Here is a 20,186-nt window from a genome sequence, read left to right on the forward strand (position 1 = left end):
AAAAAAAGTGAAGTTCAGTAGGAAGCGAAAGGACCAACCATCAGGTCATACTGTAGGGTTCTTTCCATTCTCAATTACACACAATCAGAGAACCCTCCTTCAATTTAAGATTAACCTCCCAGTGAAACAAGGCTGACAGGTAAAAGCAAAGTGTTTGTAAATACATCTCCTGTGAAAAAGAAAATGTTGGGTTAATGTTTTCAAGGAACTTTTTGTTGATACCAAGAAGATAACAGAAGAGACAAGGAATTTAGCCTTAAAGATCTCACAGTAAGCAACATCCTCAAAGAACTTTAAACATTACAAACATTATGAATGGCATAACCTGCTACCTGAAAGGTCTTGCCATTTGTTGTGTGATGCTATACATGAGAACCTACCTTGATTGATGTGACAGTTGGGACAGAGTTTAGTCAAAGATATAAAAATCAGCATCAAACCAGTTATTCAGAACTGCACGCCCATACCATTTTCCCCATTATATCTAGGGTATTCTCAGTGAATACAAATCAATATAAAGTATTATAAGGCAAAGGATTACAAGCAATGGTCTGATAAGCAGAATTTCTTTCATTTATTTACAATAAGTAATAAACAAATCACAGTCACCTATGAAGAAGGGAGTCTGGATTTTCAGGTCCTCGAGCTCCCTGATTCACATCCAGAAGATCCAGAATGACCACAGTGGAGGTCAGCTCTGTGCCTCCGGCCTTTTCAAACATGGCTGCACCATTAAGACAAACCACATCGAGCAAGCTGTATGTGCTACCATGATGGATGGAGCATACCTGAGGAGAATATTGACTTTGGGGAAACCTTCCCATTTTTCTCTGCATTCTGGACACTCTGTTTTCTTCGAAGAGGACCACCATAAAGCTAGGCAGTGCCGGCAGAAGCTATGTCCACAGTTCAAGGTGGTGGGGTTAATCAGGATGTCGTAACAGCAGTGGCAAGAAAATTCACTAACAGAAATGTGAGGGCTGGTGCTCTTGAGAGGGTCATCTTTCTCAAGGGTCATCATGTTCAGATCATTTTGCTGAGACTCCTCCATCTCTTAGCAAATTCTGTGATCCACAGGTATAGAAAACTTCAGACTTAGAAAATCTCCACAAAGCATCATTAAATCTAGAAAAAAAGAGAGAGTAACAGAAACAGAACAGATAGTTCAGTAGGTATTTGAGGTTACTACCATTCAAGAAAAGCTGACTTTTAAATGTGACAAGTTTGATTTCTAAAAATTTACATTCCAAAAACCAGACTGACATCACTGAATTTCTTTCTGGCCTATTTGTCTTACTTTGGAAAATTAGGTAAAGCAAAATAATGTAGTGGGAAGTTCAATAGACTTGAGAGGTGGCGTAGATTTCTAGATTTTACTCTTACACTAACTTCTTTTGAAAATGCAATTTCTCTAGCCTCGGTTTTCTCAATAAAAATCCTTTCAGTATGTGATTTTAAATAGACCAGCTTCTTGGTGCAGTAAAAATCTGGAGTTGGCAATTAACAAATGTATTTCATGTAAATAACACATTTGTCCAAACAAATCTTCCCTTCCATTAGGTAATTGTTTATTTTATAAACATTTCATTTCCCACAGGAGCAGTTCCAGTGAGTGAGCAAAGACTTGTTTTTGAGGTGCCCTGTGTCAGGTCAACCTGCATGGCTCAATATTACCTTTTCCCCCAAATCAACCTAAACATGTGTATCATGCCCGAATCAGGCCAATTTGGTGCCAGGGAAACATGTTAATGTCACTAATATGCAAATGGCAAAGGACCATTCTCTTTTTACTCCTATCTGGGTCTCAGGAAATATTTTTTAAAAGACTATTTATTTATGTATTTTTTTAGAGGGGGGTGGGAGGGAGAAAGAAAGGGAGAGAAACATCAATGTCTGGTTACCTCTTGTGCGCCCCCAACTGGGGACCTGGCCCAAAACCCAGGCACGTGCCCTGACTGGGAATTGAATCGCTTACCCTTTGGTTTGCAGGCCAGAGCTCAATCCACTGAGCCACACCACAGCCAGGGCTGGAAGGTTTTTTTTTGTTTTTTTTTTTGTGAAGATGCAGTATAATAGAGAATACCACCAGGTTAGAATCTCAACTCTCCTACTCACTAGCTCTGTGACTGTGCATAATTTACTCGATCTCTCAGCCTTTTTTAAACTGTGAAATGGTGGTAACAACACAAAAACCTTCAAGACTTCCTGTGACGATTAGAGACAGTGAGACTGAAGTGGCTAGGATGGTGTGTGGTGTACACAGGGGCTAAAGACATAGCTATTCATACTATTCCTGGTATTATCCTAGTGTAGGCTCTAGTGGGTGAGTTTTTCAATGTCAGTGTTGCAAATGGAAAAAGTAAATCACCCCCCATCTCCTACACTGGTCACACAAAGAGTTTATTTTATGCTTTGTAGGAACAGTGGTTAAGAACACAGGTCCCAGGGCTGGGCTGCCTGCGTTCTTACCCCACTTCTGCCCTTACCAGCTGTGGGGTCTGGATCTCTTAAAGTCTCAGCTTTCTCATGTATGAATAGGGGTGGTAATAGTATTTACCTCATTGAGTGTTTTTTTTAACATTCTAAGAATTTTTATGACCACTCGAAGAGGAGAAGAGTCCATATTAACCCTCCAATATAGATCACTCTGTATCACTTAATCTTTTTAAAAAAATTATTTTTTGCCTTGGCTGGTGTGGCTCAGTGGATTGAGCCCTGGCCTATGAACCAAGTGTTGCCGGTTCAATTCCCAGTGAGGGCATGCCTGGGTTGCACGCCAGGTCCCCAGTTGGGGGCGTGCGAGAGGCAACCACACATTGATGCTTCTCTTCCTCTTTCTCCCTCCCTTCCCTCTAAAAATAAATAAATAAAATCTTTAAAAAAATTATCTTTCAATTATAGTTAACATTCAATATTATATTCTTTTCAGATGTCCATTTTTTAAAAAATCTTCACTGGAGGATATATTTATTGATTTTAGAGAGGAAGGGAGAAACATTAATTGGTTGCTTCCCTGACACGCTCAGACCAGGGATCAAACCTGAAACCTAGCTACATGCCCTGACCAGGACTTGAACCTGGAACCAGAACCCTTTGATGCATGTAAGGATGCTCCAATCAACTGAGCCACCTGGCCAGACATTGGGAGGTTTGTAGAATGAAGTAAGAGAATTCAAGTAAAGTGCCTTATACAGAGCCTGGCATATGGCAATTTACCTGATTTCCAAATGCACTATAGAATTTTATAGGGTGAAGAATTTTAAATAGAACATAACACTACAAAATAAGCAAATTTATAAACAAAGAGCAGAACAAAATGCAATGAAGTATTAGTAGTGGGTGTGTTAGGTGAGAAGGGTCATGATTGTTTTGTTGATTTTGGTTTTCTGCACTTACCAAGTTGTTCTCAATTAAAATGTATGACATTATGATGATTGTTATATATATATATATATGTATATATATATATACACACACACACACACACACACACACACACACATATAAATTATAAAAAATACATTGTATTCCTTTTGGCCAAACACCAATGGAAGATTTTCAACTCAGAAAATAAACAGAACTAGCCCTAGCTGGTGTGGCTCAGTGGATTGAGCACTGGCCTGTGAACCAAAAGGTCAACAGTTCAATTCCCAGTCAGGGCACATACCTGGGTTGTGCACCAGGTCCCCAGCTGGGGGAGTGTGAGAGGCAACCAATCACTGTATCTCTTGCAGATCGATGTTTCTCTCCCTCTCTTTCTCCCTCCTTTTCCCTCTCTCTAAAAATAAATACAATCTTAAAAAAAAAGAAAAACAGAACCAAATTTAAAACTTAAGTGTTAATTTAAATATATAAAGTAATATAGTTATTCATAATAGATGGTAGTAAAGAGGGGAACAACCTTTTGTATAGGCCCATTGAAAGCTGTTGTTTTTAGAAGAAAAAAAAAAGTCTAAATAATGACAAATTCTAAATTATTTCTGAAAATCTCATTTGCTAATTACTTGTATATTTAGGAGCATTAAAAAAAAATTCTAAGTGCTTTACTTTGGACAGTCTTCAAATTGCTAAGGAAGTGAGATCTTACATATAGGTTTCTGGAAAAAGAAATGATTTTGAGTAGTTCCTTTACTTGGCTAATAGTTACTAAACAACTTCCATGTGGGCAGTATTACCCTAAATGAAACACTTATTTACTGAACATCGCCTATGAACTTGGACACTGGGCAGGCCCTTTAGATCTATCATGATTACATCTGGATTCAGTGTCAAGGATACAAGGTTTCCGGTGAGGGCTGGGCAAGGGGTTGGAAAAGATGGTCCTGACTTGGCACTGCTTTCTGTGTTTCATGGGGAGCAGTGAGTGATACAGGAGATACTGGTCTGATACAGGGTCTTACGTGCCTGGTTAATGACAGGCAGGCCATAGGGAGCATAGAAAGGTTTCAGAGACAAGGAGATCAGCAAAGTTGTGCTTCAGGATGAAATCTCATCAGGAAGGAGGGCGAGGGCTAGGCTGGGACAAGTTATAAGAGAGCTGTTATCACTGCTGAAACCAAGGTGACGAAAATGAAAAGAGCAAAGAAATGAAAGGTAGAAAAGAGATCGATCTAGCCAAAAGACGTTAAAAAATAATATATGGGCTTTGATGGCTAAAGAAAGATCCAAGATGCTGGCTAGGTTTCAGAGATGGGGAAGAACAGCACATCTGATAGAAATGGGTCACTCTAAACAATGGGGCCAATCTTGGAAAGGTTAGTTGAATTTTGGAACACTTGAGCAAATGGAGACACACCCTGAAGTTGGGAGTTAAGAATGAGGGCAAGTGTATGGATTTTAGTCATTTGTAGAGAAATGACATCATATAGCGAAGTTAATTTCTCACAAATTAGCCTTTCAAAACTAGAATGCACCAGTAGTTCCTAGTTTAGCTGATGTGAAAGTTTGTTTTTCATGAGAGAAAACAACCCACTGACATCAAAAGTGTATTTTACAACTCATATTTTGATAAACTGAGGTGGCCACTAACTCTGTTTTATAATTGTCTTTAACAAACTAAATAAAGTGCATGGATTTTGATCACATCTTAGGAATTTGGCTAGTTTCATTTTACCCTAAATTCAAAAAGTGAAAGCTAACAGAAAGAATACACATCTTAACCAAATTCAGTTGATCTCTTCTGCTATCGGTATGTATTTGGTTGATTTCCATTAAAAAAGCAGTACTTGTAAAGGATGAAAGTACCTCTTCAGTGATAAAATCAAGCTCAGACACTCAAGTTCCTAGCTGTGGTGTTCTCATCTGGGAAAACACACCCTCCTGCACTGACAATGATTAAAGGCCTCTTTGAGGAGAAGGCCCAGTGTTCCTGAGGATGTTTATACCTGTTCTGGGCACACTCAGCAGCAGATTGAGGCTGTGAGGTTCCTGGCTCTTTCTGAGCTCTTCACAAGTTAAGTGTGTGTTAGAATATCCCTGTAGCTTCCTGGTCTTTCCCCCTTGTCTCACAGGCCTAAAGGAAGACTGGGGGGGGACACGGTTAAGATCAGGGCAAGAAGAGTCATTCCATTCCCACCCCACTCCCCAGTGCCCCATTCACATGGATACACTTTGGTTTATGTTCCATCATTATGCGTTAATGTCCTAGTACAAAACTAATGGGAAGAGTGCCTGAGTTTGGCAAAGTCTACCAATCTGTAGTGAGAAGTTTAAACCCACAGGCTGAACACTGAAGAACTGAACAGGAGAGCAAAACCTCTGGAGACTGAGTCACTCTGAAGAGCAGCAGTTTCTGACAAAAAGTTTAGCCTTCAACTGATGTCTCTATAGAGGTCCTTCAGTAGGTCTATGCATATTCTGAAATTACATGCCAAGCTTGAGTTTCTGCTTACGAGTGTGTCATATGATCAGTTTCCTGTAGGAAATCTATAGTTTTTATTAGGCTCTCAAAAGAGGCCAAGATCCAAATAAGGTTAAGAACTCCCGTTTAACCACTGAGTTAAAGGCTTTCTTAATCTACTACACCCCTCTGCTTCCTAGAGTGGTTATAAGGAACCCAGGTGAGCCTCTCTAGTGATACAGCATTATTCTTGTAAGCATCCACCCTCCCTGTTCTGGAACAGTCACAGCATTGGCAGCCACTCACTGTGGCAACATCTGGCCTGTAAGCAAGCTTTCTTTCACAGGGTCTTTCCCTCTCTCTCTCTCTCTCCTTCTTCTTCTTTCCCTGTCGTCCTGAGTTGGGTGCTAATATTTTTAAGAATTGGACTTCACATAAAAAAATCCAGATTTCTGGCTTTAAAAAAAAAAAAAACAACAAAACTCAGCAAGTCCGGCAACACAAAGCTCTCATTTTGCATGACAACAACCATCTCAAGCTGAGTAATACTTCCAGCCCTTTCAGAAAGTGCAAGGGCAAGCGGAGCTTCAGTTTGCCTCAGCCCTCAGCTACCTGTTTTCCTCATTTCTGTTACTTGCCTGACCCCTGGAAATAATTGAATTTCCATGCTCTGCCCATAAGGTGATGCCTCCAGTCTATTGATGAGTGTATGATCTTTTAGATTAACTGGCCTTAGGCTAGTAAATTTTTGGCATTCCATCAGCTTATAGTTTTCCTGTCTCTTTTTACAATCCTTGCCTGAGGATATGCTTACTGATTTTAGAGAAAGAGGAAAGGAGAAAGGGAACGAGGAAGGGAGGGAAGGAGGGAGAGAGAGGGAGAGAGGGAGAGGGGGTAGAGGGAGAAAGGTGGGGGGAGAGAGAAAGAGGGAGAGAGAGAGAAACAACGATGTTAGAGAGAAACAATAATCAGTTGCCTCCAGATTGAGGATGGAACCACAACCTTTGGTGTACTGGATGATGCTCCAATTAACTGAACCATCAGGCCAGGGCAGTTTTCTTGTCTCCTGATTTGCTGTCAGGTTGTTATTTTCCATTGCTGAGAAAGTGAGGGCCGATTAGGTCTTCAACAATTTTTAAAATTACTGCTTCTATTCTGCTTTAGACTCAGAGGCTAGATAACCCAGCTCAGCAGATTCTGTGTATGAAAGGCTCTGGATGAACCTGAAGGCAGGATTTAAGTAAAAAAACTCTAAGTTGGCTTTATTGTCATCATATCCCCAGAGACATAGCTCAGAATGAATGCAGTAAGTTTTTGTGGGCTCTTCTATGAATCAAATATTTTGTACAAGGTCTTATGAGACACTTACTTTAATTTTTTGGAGTTATTATTTACTTCCTGATTCTGAGAGACAGTGTAATACACCTCAGTTTTAAAATCTGAAGACAGGTTCTGAGTCCCAGCTCCACTATTTAGGAGCCACAAGATCATGGAGAAATAACTCATTCTTTCCAAGTCTCACATTAGCATATGCAAGGAAAGGGGTGACTACTGCCCACCTCATAGGGCTGTCACAAGCATTAAGAGGACACATGTTAGCTCTGGCGCCTAGGAAGTGTTCAATAATTGCTGTCCCTTCTTCCGTATCACATACCAGCTGTGTGACACTTCCCAACCCATCCATGTGAGGAATTCTTAAAGTTGTTGTTCTCATGCCCATGCCATATAATCAACAACTTGTTCTAACAGCTCGAGGTTACTTTTAAAACACCTGGAGAGATGTACTTTAAAATTTCAGCGTCAACAAATGGCAATCTTAGAAAGCATTGATATGTGAAATATGGCATGAATACACATATATGAACAAACGGTACTATTAACTGTCAAGGCAGCCTTGCTCTGAGAAATCACCGGGAGACCACTGTGGGATTAGGCAACGAGTTTATTGAGGGAAAAGGGGGGGAGGCGGGGAAGGGGAGAGGCAGATCCCGGTCCTCCTCATGGGCCCATAGGAATCCCCATTCCCTGTTCCCCATTCCCCTTGCTCCCATGGGCCCTTGAGTTGGTCCGGGAGCTGCCTCTCTCCTTCCCCCTCTTCCCCCCCTTTTCCCTCAAGAAACCCATTGCCTGATCCCACAGTGGTCTCCGGGTGGTTTCTCAGAGAAAGGCTGCCCTGACATTTTGGTGCCGAAACCCGGGAGGGGCTTTGAGAACGGTCACCGGCAGCTTGCAGGCAGGGGAGCGGTGGGCTGCGGCAGCACGTCCCAGGCTTGCGTCCTTCCTGACCCGCCTGTCAGAACCCTCTCACCCCCTCCTCTCCCACCTTGCTCGAGAGATCTGCACATCTGACGACCTCCGCCTCCAGACCCTTTGCCGTGGCCTGCCCTCCATCCACACCGGACACCAACTAGCCCAGTTTTGTCTCATTGGGTGAGTCTCTCGTTAGGTCTCTCATTTCTGAGCCTACTGGGGCTCTGCTCGAAAACCCGAGGCCTAGGTCGGTCTTCCTTTTGGGGCCTTGCGCCTCACCTCGTTGAACTTCCACTGGTGGTTGGGGACGCCCACCCCGTTGGCAAGTTCGTTTCCGGCCGCTGCGCCCTGGAGCCTTTGAGTTTGTTTGGACTTCCAGAGGCGGCTGGGGACGCCCTCCCCCTGGACAGTTCGCCAGAGGACTTTGTGCCTCGTAGAATCAGCAGCTTAAGTGGGGACACCCCTTAACCCTCCTCATTCATTTCGTCTCAGGCTCACCCTCTGGGTTGTTACTCCCAGTCCCTGCCTCTGAAGGACTCCCCCTTGGGTTGTCTCTGCCGGAACCTCCGGACCCTTCAAATAGGGTCCCAGGTAAAACTAAAAAAGCTAATTTCTCTCTCCACGGTTACCTGGCCTCAATATCTTCTTAATAACAAATGTCGTTGGCCAGAATATGGAACATTTGATCCTCAAATTCTTACTGATCTCGACAACTACCTCAGGCGGAACAGCAAGTGGTCCGAAGTTCCATACGCAGAGGCTTTTTTATTCTTCGCAGCAGACCGTCCCTTTGCTCCCCCTGCTCCCCCCTCCAACTTATTCTCCTTCAACTGACCTCCGCCCGCATGTCCTCTGCGTCAACAAACTCCCCTGAGCACCCCCGTCCTCGTCTTTTACAGAAGCAGACCCCTGGGACTTTGGACACCCTTACGTCCCCCCATGCGCCCCTTCCCGGTCAGCGACTCCCTCCGCTCCTTCTCCCCCCTCCCCCGCCCCTCCTGACTCGCCAACGAAAGACAAACCATTGCCGCCCCCCGACCCCACCCCGCTCATCTTGCCTCTCCGCACCCGTCCTCGGGCTGCCCTGGCGGTGTCATCCCCGCCCCCCCCCCCCCCCCCCGCCATCCTCAGGCCTGTACCCTCTTCGCGAGGTGGCAGGAGCCGAGGGCATTGTCCGGGTACATGTCCCCTTTTTCCTCACAGATTTAGCCCAAATTGAGCGCTGTCTAGGGTCTCATTCCACAGATCCTACCCACTTTTGCAAGGAGTTTCAATATATATCCATGAAAATGACCTACTGAATATGTCAATAAGCAAACTCCCCTTACCGAAAGGTGTATAAATAAAGGTGCCTGCAGAAGAGCCGGTGGCGATCCCTACGGACCCACGAGGAGGACCAGGAGCTACCTGCCCCCCGACCTCCACCACCGTTTCCCTTGATCCTACGGGGAGCAACCCACCACCTCCGCTGCCGTTTCCCTTGCTCCTACGGCCGTTGAGTCAGTCCGGGAATTGCCTCTCCCCTTAACCGCCTTCCTTTGGTCCCTCAATAAACCAGTTATCTGTTTCCACAGCAGTCTCTGGGCGATTTCTCAGAGCTGGGCTGCCCTGACATTCACCTTTTCTAAAATGTTCATAGGTTTGGTCTGTTGGCTCAACTGATAAGAAACAATTATCACAGTTTCCAATGACTTGGAAAATTCCAAGACATCTATCACCATAACCTTTTCTATGTTTTTCCAAAAAAAATACCTGACGTATATAGTTATCTGAAAAAAAGGGGGGGAGGGGCTGGGATATAAACAATCTCCCAATAATTAATTCTGTGTAACTCAAGAACCTGGACTAAACTTGGCTCAAGTACTGATCTGTGGATTTATCCAAAGGGCTACTATCTCATGGTTCCTATGTTGTTACCTGTTTGATTCTTTAGTCACCCAACTAACATTTAATAAAGTCAATACAATCATTAGTATTGAGTTATCAAGAAGAAAGAATGTATTAATTCTGAGTTTAAGACTTTTTATATCTTAGCTTATAAAGTTCTCATTATGTAATGATTGTTAACTCTCACAGAGATCATAATCTTCAAACTGCTTTGTTCAGGGGTGTGTAATTATGGTTCTACCTCTTCACTCAAAAGGACACTTGTTTGTGACTAGTACATAACTAATATTTAGGAATAATCCTTTGAAGGGCAAATTTATAGGAATTTCAGCCTGAAAATTAGGATCTCAATAATTTCTTAGCAAAGATGTTCACTGCAATAAAAAAAATTTGGCTTTAAACTTCCCTATAAAGTGTTATCCCTTTAGTTGTTGGGATACTGAGGAACTCCAAAAGTTCCCAGAAAAAAGAATAGGACTTCATGGGGAAAAATGGAAAACATCTATGTTTTGGTAATTTGGGAAATCCTGTATCAATGCTGTAAAAGCTAAGAGAGCCATTTCTGTACACACGTGCTGCCGCCCAACTGTGAAGGCAACCATGGAAGTAGCAAGTTGATAACAACTTGTAGAGGTTGTGTGCGAGAAGTGCCTATGCAGCATCATTAAAATCATTTTAAAAGAATTATGGAAGGAAAGAGAATTTTCATATTTATGACCAAAGCTACTTTGTGTAAATGGAGACTACATACTGAGAACCTCCAAATATTTTCTTTAAAACTATTGTCAATGGTCTCATTAAAAAAAAAAACCAACACTTTGGGTTTCTATGGGCCTGTAATTAAGACTATTTCTTCTCATTACATACTACCTGACCCCAGAGAATAATTGCTAATATTTACTGAGCCCGTATAATATAAAAAGCATAACAATCCTATGGGATAATTATTACTCTCATCTGTTTTACAGATGAGAAAATGGAGGCCCAAATCCTGGTGTGACTTAAAGCCTGTCCTTACAACACCACATTATCCTAATAATGTAATCAATAACAGTTAAGTTATCAGTTCAAAGGACTGATTTGCTCCTTTATCATCTAGGCCACATCACAGAGCTGCCACTGCAAAGCTGAGAAATCCAAATTAAGAGAAAACCAGAATCTAACAACACTGCACTTTGGAACATGAACACCTGCATGTGACTGTTAAGTGAGTATGCTGCTCCATGAGATAAACAAACAAAAACATTCACAATAGAAATAGGCATGAGGCTGGTTGGGAGCTCCCCATTTCTGGCACCCAAGTCCACCTCTGTGGACACCACTATAAACACTGGCAGAATACTACAGACATTATTATGTGTTCAAAGGGTGATTTCTAGTGACTATGAAATTTTAAAAGATATGCCCAAATGTAAGCAAGGTAAGAGTAAGAAATGGCAATAAAAGAGAGTATTATGTGCACGTCTGGCAGGTGGCAAAAACCGGCTTTCATTAATACAAGAAGGATTTCTAGGCTCTTACCGTACAAAACCTTGTGTTTTTCCATCTCCAAACAGACAGATTTTCTTTCTGGATTAGGTCAGAAATCACTAGGGCAAAGGTAGACAGCTCACTGGATATTCACTTGCTGCCTGAACTTTGAGGCCCTGTGATTTATTGCCTGGGAGTGGTGTTGGGCAAGAGAAGAATACACTGAGGCCATCCTGGCTCTCTCTAGAGACTGTCCTCTTTCATTTGTTATGTGGCATATATTTAATGACCTATCCTGTATTAAATGCTGTAGATATCAAATAACTCAGAAAATGATCCAAAACTACTGGTAGGTACCAGTAAACCATACCTTAACTGTTGTTTTTAAACTATTCTGTTATGATTCACATATTATGAACTGATGTATCCTTTTCAGGTTTAGCTTGTTCTTATACTTTTTTGCACACTAATGTTTGAGTAATTTTTGCCTTGCATACCAAATTCTGAGCTCCTTATGGTCAGAGACCAAGCCATGGAATTCTATCATCATACCTGAGAGTTGTTGGCACAAAGCTGGGCTCTACAAATTTGTAGATGGAAATCAAATCAGCAAAAATTTGACTCCCTATCACAGTAATTTCTTAGAACCTCCATCAGAATCACCTGGAAATGCTGGTGCTCTCTGGGTAAGTGGATATCACCAAAGAGTATCTGGGAGGGAGGCCCAGGAAATGTACATGTTAAACAAGTAAGTCCCTTAGGAGATTCTTATGCACACAGAAGTTTGAGAACTAGACAGCTGTTCCATACAGGCAGATCTCATTTTATTGTACTCTGATTCACTGCACTTCATAGATGTTGTATTTTTATAAATTAAAGGCAAGACACTCCACCAGCAAAAAGATTACAACTTGCTTTATTGTGATACTTTAGTGCGGTGGCCTGGAACCAAAACCAAACCCTCAGTATCTCTGAGGTATGCCTGTACAAATAAACACTGACATACCCTAAATATGTTTCAGACAAGGAATGGGTAAGGTGTGAAGAAAATAAGTTTCAATAACATCACTAATCTCATTTGCTCTTCTCTCTACACCTTTCTCACACCACTGCCCAAACCATCCTCCTACAACACAATTCTGATCAAGCCCTTCCTTTGCTCAGAACCTTTCCAACTATGAGAAATTAAAACCCACAGACATTCACCTAGCCATTCGGGCTGTAGAATTTCCATCCTAAACCCATAGCCCAATTGTCTGTAACCTCGGAGAGAAGGCCTCAGCACTGGTAAACACATGACGTACTCCAAGCCTGGCTTGGCCACGTTTTGGCACTATACCAACATTGAGCTGATTCCTCCAACCCCTGCTGAGATCCCAACAACTAGTCAAACCTTAAGAATAGTCAGTAGTGCTCTAATGGGTAGCTTCAAACAGCTCACAGTTAGGAAGGGGCTGCTGAATAGTTTGGGGGTTTTATGTCAGGGAGCTCATAGGCAAGCATGGCATCACTGGCTATAATGTTTGAAGACCAATCTTGAACATCTATTTCTTTCTGGTTTATTGTTTGAATGTTTTTGGACCATGAGTGACCAGAATGGCATTTTAATTAAAAAAAGATATTAATAAAAAAATTAAGACCCATAGTTGTAAGCTTGTCATTTAAGAATCTTCATGGCCCTGACCAGCGTGGCTCAGTGGGTTGGGCATCCTCCATCAAAGTGAAAGGTTGCTGGTTTGATTCCCAATCAGGGCACATGCCTGGGTTGTGGGCCAGGTCCCTGGTTAGGGGTGTGTAAGAGGCAGCCCAGGCAACCCATCGATGTCTCTCTTACACATCGATGTTTCTCTCCTCTATCTCCCTCCCTTCCCCTCTCTCTAAAAAATAAATAAAATCTTAAAGAAAAAAAAAAAAGAATATTTACAACCTGCTCCCAATCAACACAACTTTTAAAGTAAAATTGCAAATTCTGGAGCCAGAATGACTAAGTTCAAACCACAGCTCCACCAATTATTAGTTGTGTGACCTCAGGCAAGTCACTTAACCTCTGTTCCTCAGTTTCCTCATCTGTAAAATGGGGATATTCATAGTATCTTCCTGACTGGGTTGTTGAGTAAATAAATTTACATGTGTACAGCACTCAGAATAGTGCCTGGCACATGTTAAGTGCAATTTAAGTGTTGACTATTACTATTATTGTGATTATCCCCTACTATTTACCTATTGACACTCCAGTCCCATATATTAATTCCTGATCCTTGCTCACCTTTCCATATCACACTGTTCTCTCCATCTGTAACACAGCTCCACACCACCTCTGGGTCAAAAGTGTCCAGCTGACAAGGCCCAAATTAACTTCCACTTGAATGTCTTTAATGACTAACTGCCCCCACACCCAAATTAAACCTTCCTGCCTCTGTGCATTAGTGTAACTTTCATTTGTGCATGTTTCCTCACCTTATATACTCTTAATTTCCCTGGAGAAGCTAGTATAGTTAGTATGGTCATTGAAATAAGGGAGACTTGGGTTCCAATGCAGCTCACATATATTCTTCCTGAGCCTCTTATTTCCCACTTATAAGTTCAGGAAAATAATATCTACTCTGAAGGAGGTTGAAGTGATAATTTCTATCTATGGATACCTAAAAAGAGTCTACTGTATGGTTGATAAATATTATTAAAAGAATTATTAATAGTTGTGTTTACTGAGTGCCAGCTATGTAAGTAGTGCCCACACCATAGAACACATCATATACTCAGGTTGGCTATTTACAGAACAGCCACAACAAAAACAAACCAAACAACTCACTCAGCACGTGCACTCAGCACAGACTGTGCGGTGTGCCTGAGGGGGTGGAGGGGGGAGTAAACCTCCTTCCTATTGGCCTTTCACAGTGTGACATTAAGGCCACCCCCAGTGGACCAACCAATGGGCTTCAGCGGGGAGGACACAACAGCGACATTTGAGGGCGCTACAGCTTCTGGGCTCAAACTTGCATCCTCTCCACCAAAGCAGGAGAGCAGCCCTCTCGGACACTGAAAGCGCTGCCTCTTGCCCTGCCAGATTCACAGACCCACAGCCTGACTTTCATTTGCCTTTTTCTAAAAAAAATAAAACTCCCTTTTGCACAAGTTCAGATTTCTGTCTGTAAACTCGGAATCAAAGAGCTAGTTCCAGCCTATCCCCAGTGTGAGTGTGGGGTTTCATTTTCGCCTTCGTTACACTATGTTTTTTTTTATTTTTATTGGAGAATATATTTATTGATGGGGGGTGGGTGGAGAGAGAGAGAGGGACAGACAGGCATCGTTCGGTTGCCTCCCCTTACGCTCAACCTTTTGGTGTGTGGGACAACACGCTCCAACCAAATGAGTCACTCAGCCAGGGTCCGTTACCCTATTTTAAAAAAGGAACAATCGTTTCGTCTTGTGTGGCATGGAGGGCCTCGCCAATTAGACCTGAAGCCCAGCTTGGCGTCAGGACCCGAATTAATTCTGGACGTATTGTCGCAGTCTGCGGCGGGTGCTACTCGGGGGCAGGCGCCCCGTCGTCTCCCCACAAGTTATGTGGAAGCGATGCCCTCTCCCTCTTGCCCTGAGAAGATACTGGAGAGATAGGCTGACGCCGACCCTCGAGGGGAAACAAGCCAGGCCCAGAGACCCACCGTGCCGACGTGGGCTTCACGGGAGAGATGGGGAAGTTAGACAAGTTGGGGTCCAAGCCTCGAGACCAGAGCTGCAGCTGTTCAGGAGAGCCCCGTGTGCCTCCTCGAAATCGAACCCTACGCCCGTCCTCCACACCCCACCTCGACATCTAGCCCGGGTCGCCCGTTCTCTAACACCCGCCGCGCCGCTGCTTACCACTGCGCTCATCCCAGGGCTCACCCGGCCGTCACCCCCTGCCTGGACCCTGCGGAAGCAGAGGAGGAGTTGGCGGCTTCACTTCCGGAAGTAACCTAAGACTGCCGAGGAGGGTGCCCCGGACTCCCGACCATAGATGAGAGGTCGCACTGTTTCCCAGCCCCCTCAACCCCGCGACCTCCTTGCTGCCTAGAGCGGCCACTGCCTGGCCGAACACTTCGACGCATGCGTACCACCGTCGGTCCCGCCCCTTCCTCTTCAGGGACCACTATGGGCCGAGCGTTACCCTCTAAAGCTGGGGCTGGTGTACGCGTCTGCTCTTTTCAGGTTGCTGTTTTTGAGTCTATAGAAAGTTTACCCCGAAATTAAAACACTATTAAAAGTACGCACTGAAATTCCATAGTTTTCCTTTGCCTTCACATTTTTACGCAGAAAGGATCTTGGCTAAAGTACCGCTTAGAATCGAAATTAAAATGACCTTACTACTTTTTTTTAACCCTTTAAATCACTGGTCTGGAGTTCGTTAAGTTGATCATTTGGGTGACTTTTTCTACCTATCAAATTACTAAAGATTGAAAATGTTGGTAATGACCTCTATTAGTGCCGGGAATGTGTGAACTTATTTTCTGGAGGATAATCTGGTAATAGGTATCAGCATTTGTGTGTGTGTGTGTGTGTGTGTGTGTGTGTTAAAAGATATGTAACATAAAAATTCTAACTAAGTGTACAGTTAAGTGGCATTAAGTATATCCACGCTGTTGTGGAACCATCATTACCATCCATTTTCAGGACTTTTATCTTCCCAAACTGAAATTCCATGTACATTTAACACCTCCTCGTGGTCCCTTCCCCCAGCCACTGGTAACCATCATTCTACTTTGTGTCTATGAATTTGATGACTCTAGGTACCACATATAACGAATTGTACAGTATTTTGTTGTGACTGGCTTATTTCATTTAGCATAATGTCCTCAAGTTTCATCTAGGTTGTAGCACGTCAGAATTTCCTTCTTTTTTAAGACTGAATAATATTTTAGTGTATGTATATATCACATTTTGTTTATTCATCTGTTGGCGGACTCTTCGGTTCTTTTCCCCCTGTGGTTATTGTGAATAATGCTGCTAATAAATGAGTGTACGAATACCTATTCAAAACTACTTTTAATTGTGTTGGCTGTATGTTCAGAAGTGGAATTGCTGCCTCATGTAATTCTATTTTTAATTTTTTAAGAACTACTATACTGTGCCCTGGCTGGTGGTGCCGTTGGTTGGAGCAGAGTCTTCTCAGCCAAAAGGCTGCAGGATTGGTCCCCAGTCGAGGCACATACCTAGGTTGTGGGTCAGATCCCCGATCAGGGCACATACAAGAGGCAACCAATCGATGTCTCTCTCATACACTGATCTCTCTCTCTCTCTCTCTCTCTCTCTCTCTCAAATCAATAACTATATTCTTGGGTGAGGACTACAAAGAAAATTAAGAATCATCATACTTATCCATAGTGGCTGCACTATTTTACATTTCCACCAGCTGTGCACAAAGTTCTAATTTCTCACCCAATGAGCGTGAAATGGTATCTCTGTGGTTTTGATTTGCATTAGTGATGTTGAACATCTTTTCATGTGATTGTTGGCATTTGCATATCATCTTTGGGAACCATTTATTCAGGTCCTTTATCCATTTAACAGCTTAAATATATTATTTATTTTTAGAGAGGGGAAGGGAGGGAGAGAGGGAGAGAAACGTCGACCCATTGCCTTCTCGAAAGCTCCCTAGGGACCAAACCCACAACCCAGGCATGTGCCTTAACCAGTAATCAAACTGGAAACCTTTGGTTTTGAGGGACAATCAACTGAACCACACTGTCAGGGCAATTCAAATCCTTTGTTCATTTTAAAAATTGGATTGTTTGTTTTTGAGTTGTGGAGTTGTAGGAATTCTCTGTATTTTATGGGTCTTAGGTGTAAGGCTTGGATTCTGGGAATTCAGATCTAATTTTAGCAAGCCCTCAATAAATCTGCTGCTCCCAGTAAATGCTGATGCCGGTAACTGCCTATGCCCTGAGGGTTTCTTGTTTAACAAAGATAACTTTTCCTACTGACAAGAATTTAGTTACTTCCCTGTTCTCAGAGCCAACTCTCCCAGGCTGTCACCATCTGCAGAAAGTCCTGCCAGCTCCTCACCCCTTAAAAGCCCCCACTTTGCTGCTACCTGGGGCTGACACCACTTTGGTCTCAGCACCCCCGTTTGCAGCTGGCCAAATAAGTCTTATAAGCTCATTGCCTAGTCTCCTGTCATTTATTTTCTCACTTGGCTGAACCTAACAATGGGTATTAACCGTTTATTAGATATGTAATTTGCAAATATTTTCTTCCATTTCACCTTGTGGATAGTGTGCTTTGATACACAAGTGTTTGTAAATTTTGATGTCGTTCAAATCATCTATTTTTTCTTTTGTTGCCTGTGCTTTTTGTGTCATGTCATAGCCAAAAAATCATTGCCAAACCCAACATTATGGGGATTTTGCCCTTTATTACTTTTAAGAGTCTTATAGTTTTAACTTCTACATTTAGTGTTTGGTCTACTTTGAGTTATTTTTTATGTGGTGTTAAGTAAAGGTCCAACTTCATTTTTTTACATGTGGATGTCTAGCTTTTCCAGCACCATTTGTTGAAAAGAGTATCCTTTCTCTAGAATCAGCCATATGCCTATATGTATAGCCCATGGACATGGACAACAATGTCGTGAAGGCAGGGGGTCGGGGCTAGGGAGACAGGGGGTCGGTGAAGGGGGGAATACTAGGGGGATGGGATAGGAGACATCTATAATAGTGTCAACAATAAGAAAAGAAAGGAGTATTCTTTTTCCATTGAATAATCTTGGCATCCTTGTTGCAAATCACTTGACCATATATACAGGGTTTATTTGGGGGCTCTGTATTTTATTAGGTTTCTATGTATGCCAATTTTATTCAAAACCATACTGTTTTGATTACTATAGATAGCTCTGTTGTAAGTTTTGATATTTATTTAATTTAAGTTACTAAAAATTTAACTTTAAGTGGCCATATGGGGTTAATACTTTCGATTTAGTTTTTAAGCCGAAACAAGAAGACAGAGACATTTCAAACTTGAGGTTTGACTACTTGTGATGTTGGTTTTTTTTCCCATTCCCATTCCATTTGAATTCTAGAATTCACATTCACTCTCTGCTCCTCACATTAGGGATAGGGGGAGTAGAAATTTCCATTGAATGAGGCAAGGAAAAAGGCTCTGTTGTGGGACTGTTACCAAGCTCAAGCAGTTCACCGCTTGGGGTGTTTTATTCAAAAATGAGACATGGCTGTCCCAAGGTCGTTTTATTTGTAGCAAGTAAAAGAAACAGGGGATTAATAGCCAAAGCTTTGTCTCCAGGAAGGGAGGTTTAGCCATTGCTTATATTCACTATTTGGTCAATTACACATTGATTTCTTCTTTGCAGTTGGTTACACTTACATGGTTAGGTTCCTGCCAAGCTCATCCGGTTTACAGCTGGTCTGCAAAATACATTTTAACATTTAGCAAGAATAGCATGTAGTAAGAATGGCCCAGACCTTGAGACCCTTGTCCTATATATAATAGGATGTTATGGGGGGAAAATATGACCACTCTTATTTGTTCTTTAGAGTACTTAATATTTCTGGGTGGAAGGGGAATGACAATGACAATGGTTATCTTTTCAAAAAGCACAAGTAGCTTGTATTCAATATTTCTTTTAAACCTAAGAATATGAATGCAGGGAAATGTGAAAGCAAGTCAGAACTATAATCATACCTTACATTTATTTATACAGTGCTTTACAACTCACATACATTATCACCTCTGATCTTCAGCCCTATTTAGTGTATGAGGAAATGTAGGTTTAGGAAAGTTGACTTACAACCCAGACCTCATAAATGGCAGTTAACCAATTCCATAGTTGGCTTTTGTGAAAGACCAAGGTGAATTCACTCTGTCCATGGTTATTGAGCATCTACTATGTGTCAACACTGTTGTAGGCTCTGGGGATCAGTGGCAAACCCCAAAACTACTTTAGGCAAGACCTCATCTGCTTTGCTCGTCGTCTCCAGTGGTAAGTGTGGTAGATAAGGTCTCAGTTTTGCTTTTTTCATTACTGCTTTAAGTAACCCTCCCTCCCATTTTTATTATTGCAGCATCCTGCTCTTCTCTTAAAGAGGTTACCGTGCTTCCAAGTGGCAGGTTTGATTCCTGCTTGACTTTTCCCTCTTCCCCCAGTGAAGAAGGGACCTTGTCTTTTTTGTTCATCACTGTATCCTCACTCCTTCCAGAGTGCCTGACACACAAGAGGAACCCAGGAAATACTTGTTTATTGACTGGATGTTACATGCCTACTTCTAAAGTAAATGCCTCGCGATTCGTCCTCATAAGTTAAGACTACACAACGTAGACTTCGATAGCCACGCCCCTTCTCTGTCCCAAGAAGGAGGGGGAGCCCAGGCTTGGCCCCGCCCCTCCGCGACGCAGGCGCACGTGAAGCGCCTCGGCGCGCGCCGTTCCCGGAATTCGCTCTCGGAGTCCCTGCCACTGCTACCTCCTCTGCTGGTGCCGTCGCTGCTGAACTCTGCGGGTAGAACGGCCTAGTTTGGCCCCGGCCGGGCCGGGGTTCCGGCCTCCCTGCAGAATGGAGATAATCAGGAGCAGTGCGTGTCCTCCCCGCGTCCCGACGGCCCCCCTCACTCGGTCGGCTAGGCCCGGACCACGGTCGGCCGAGCCTCTTGGTGGGCCCGGGGCTGAGGCAACCTCTGAGGAGTTTGCCCCCTAACCCTGTGTCCCTCTTGGGGGCTTGTTCCTCTCTGGCCCGTGTCCCCCTCGGGGCCTAGTTCTC

At 43.0% G+C, this 20,186-nt stretch overlaps 2 protein-coding genes across 7 annotated transcripts in view; one reads left to right on the plus strand and one right to left on the minus strand.

The window, feature by feature from the left end:
* Positions 1-15,494, minus strand: part of BFAR (bifunctional apoptosis regulator) — a 30,111-nt gene extending 14,617 nt beyond the window's left edge. Inside the window, exons 1-3 of one of the 5 annotated variants that reach the window (XM_090276984.1) lie at positions 15,305-15,494; positions 3,668-3,795; positions 789-1,125 (exon numbers count right to left, since the gene is read on the minus strand). In XM_090276984.1, coding sequence (XP_090133110.1) covers positions 789-1,051 — 263 coding nt within the window. In that variant the 5' untranslated portion in view covers positions 1,052-1,125; positions 3,668-3,795; positions 15,305-15,494. The other 4 variants (XM_090276983.1, XM_090276985.1, XM_090276986.1 and 1 more) reach the window with 4 other exon arrangements.
* Positions 15,495-19,829: 4,335 nt separating this feature from the next.
* Positions 19,830-20,186, plus strand: part of PARN (poly(A)-specific ribonuclease) — a 165,743-nt gene continuing 165,386 nt past the window's right edge. For both annotated transcript variants that reach the window (XM_090276989.1, XM_090276990.1), the window contains exon 1: positions 19,830-20,001. In XM_090276989.1, coding sequence (XP_090133115.1) covers positions 19,983-20,001 — 19 coding nt within the window. In that variant the 5' untranslated portion in view covers positions 19,830-19,982. The remainder of the gene's footprint in view (positions 20,002-20,186) is intronic.

This window comes from Furipterus horrens, unplaced genomic scaffold (assembly GCF_987537825.1).
Source record: "Furipterus horrens unplaced genomic scaffold, mFurHor1.1.pri manual_scaffold_5, whole genome shotgun sequence".
Classification (NCBI taxonomy): Eukaryota; Metazoa; Chordata; class Mammalia; order Chiroptera; family Furipteridae; genus Furipterus; species Furipterus horrens.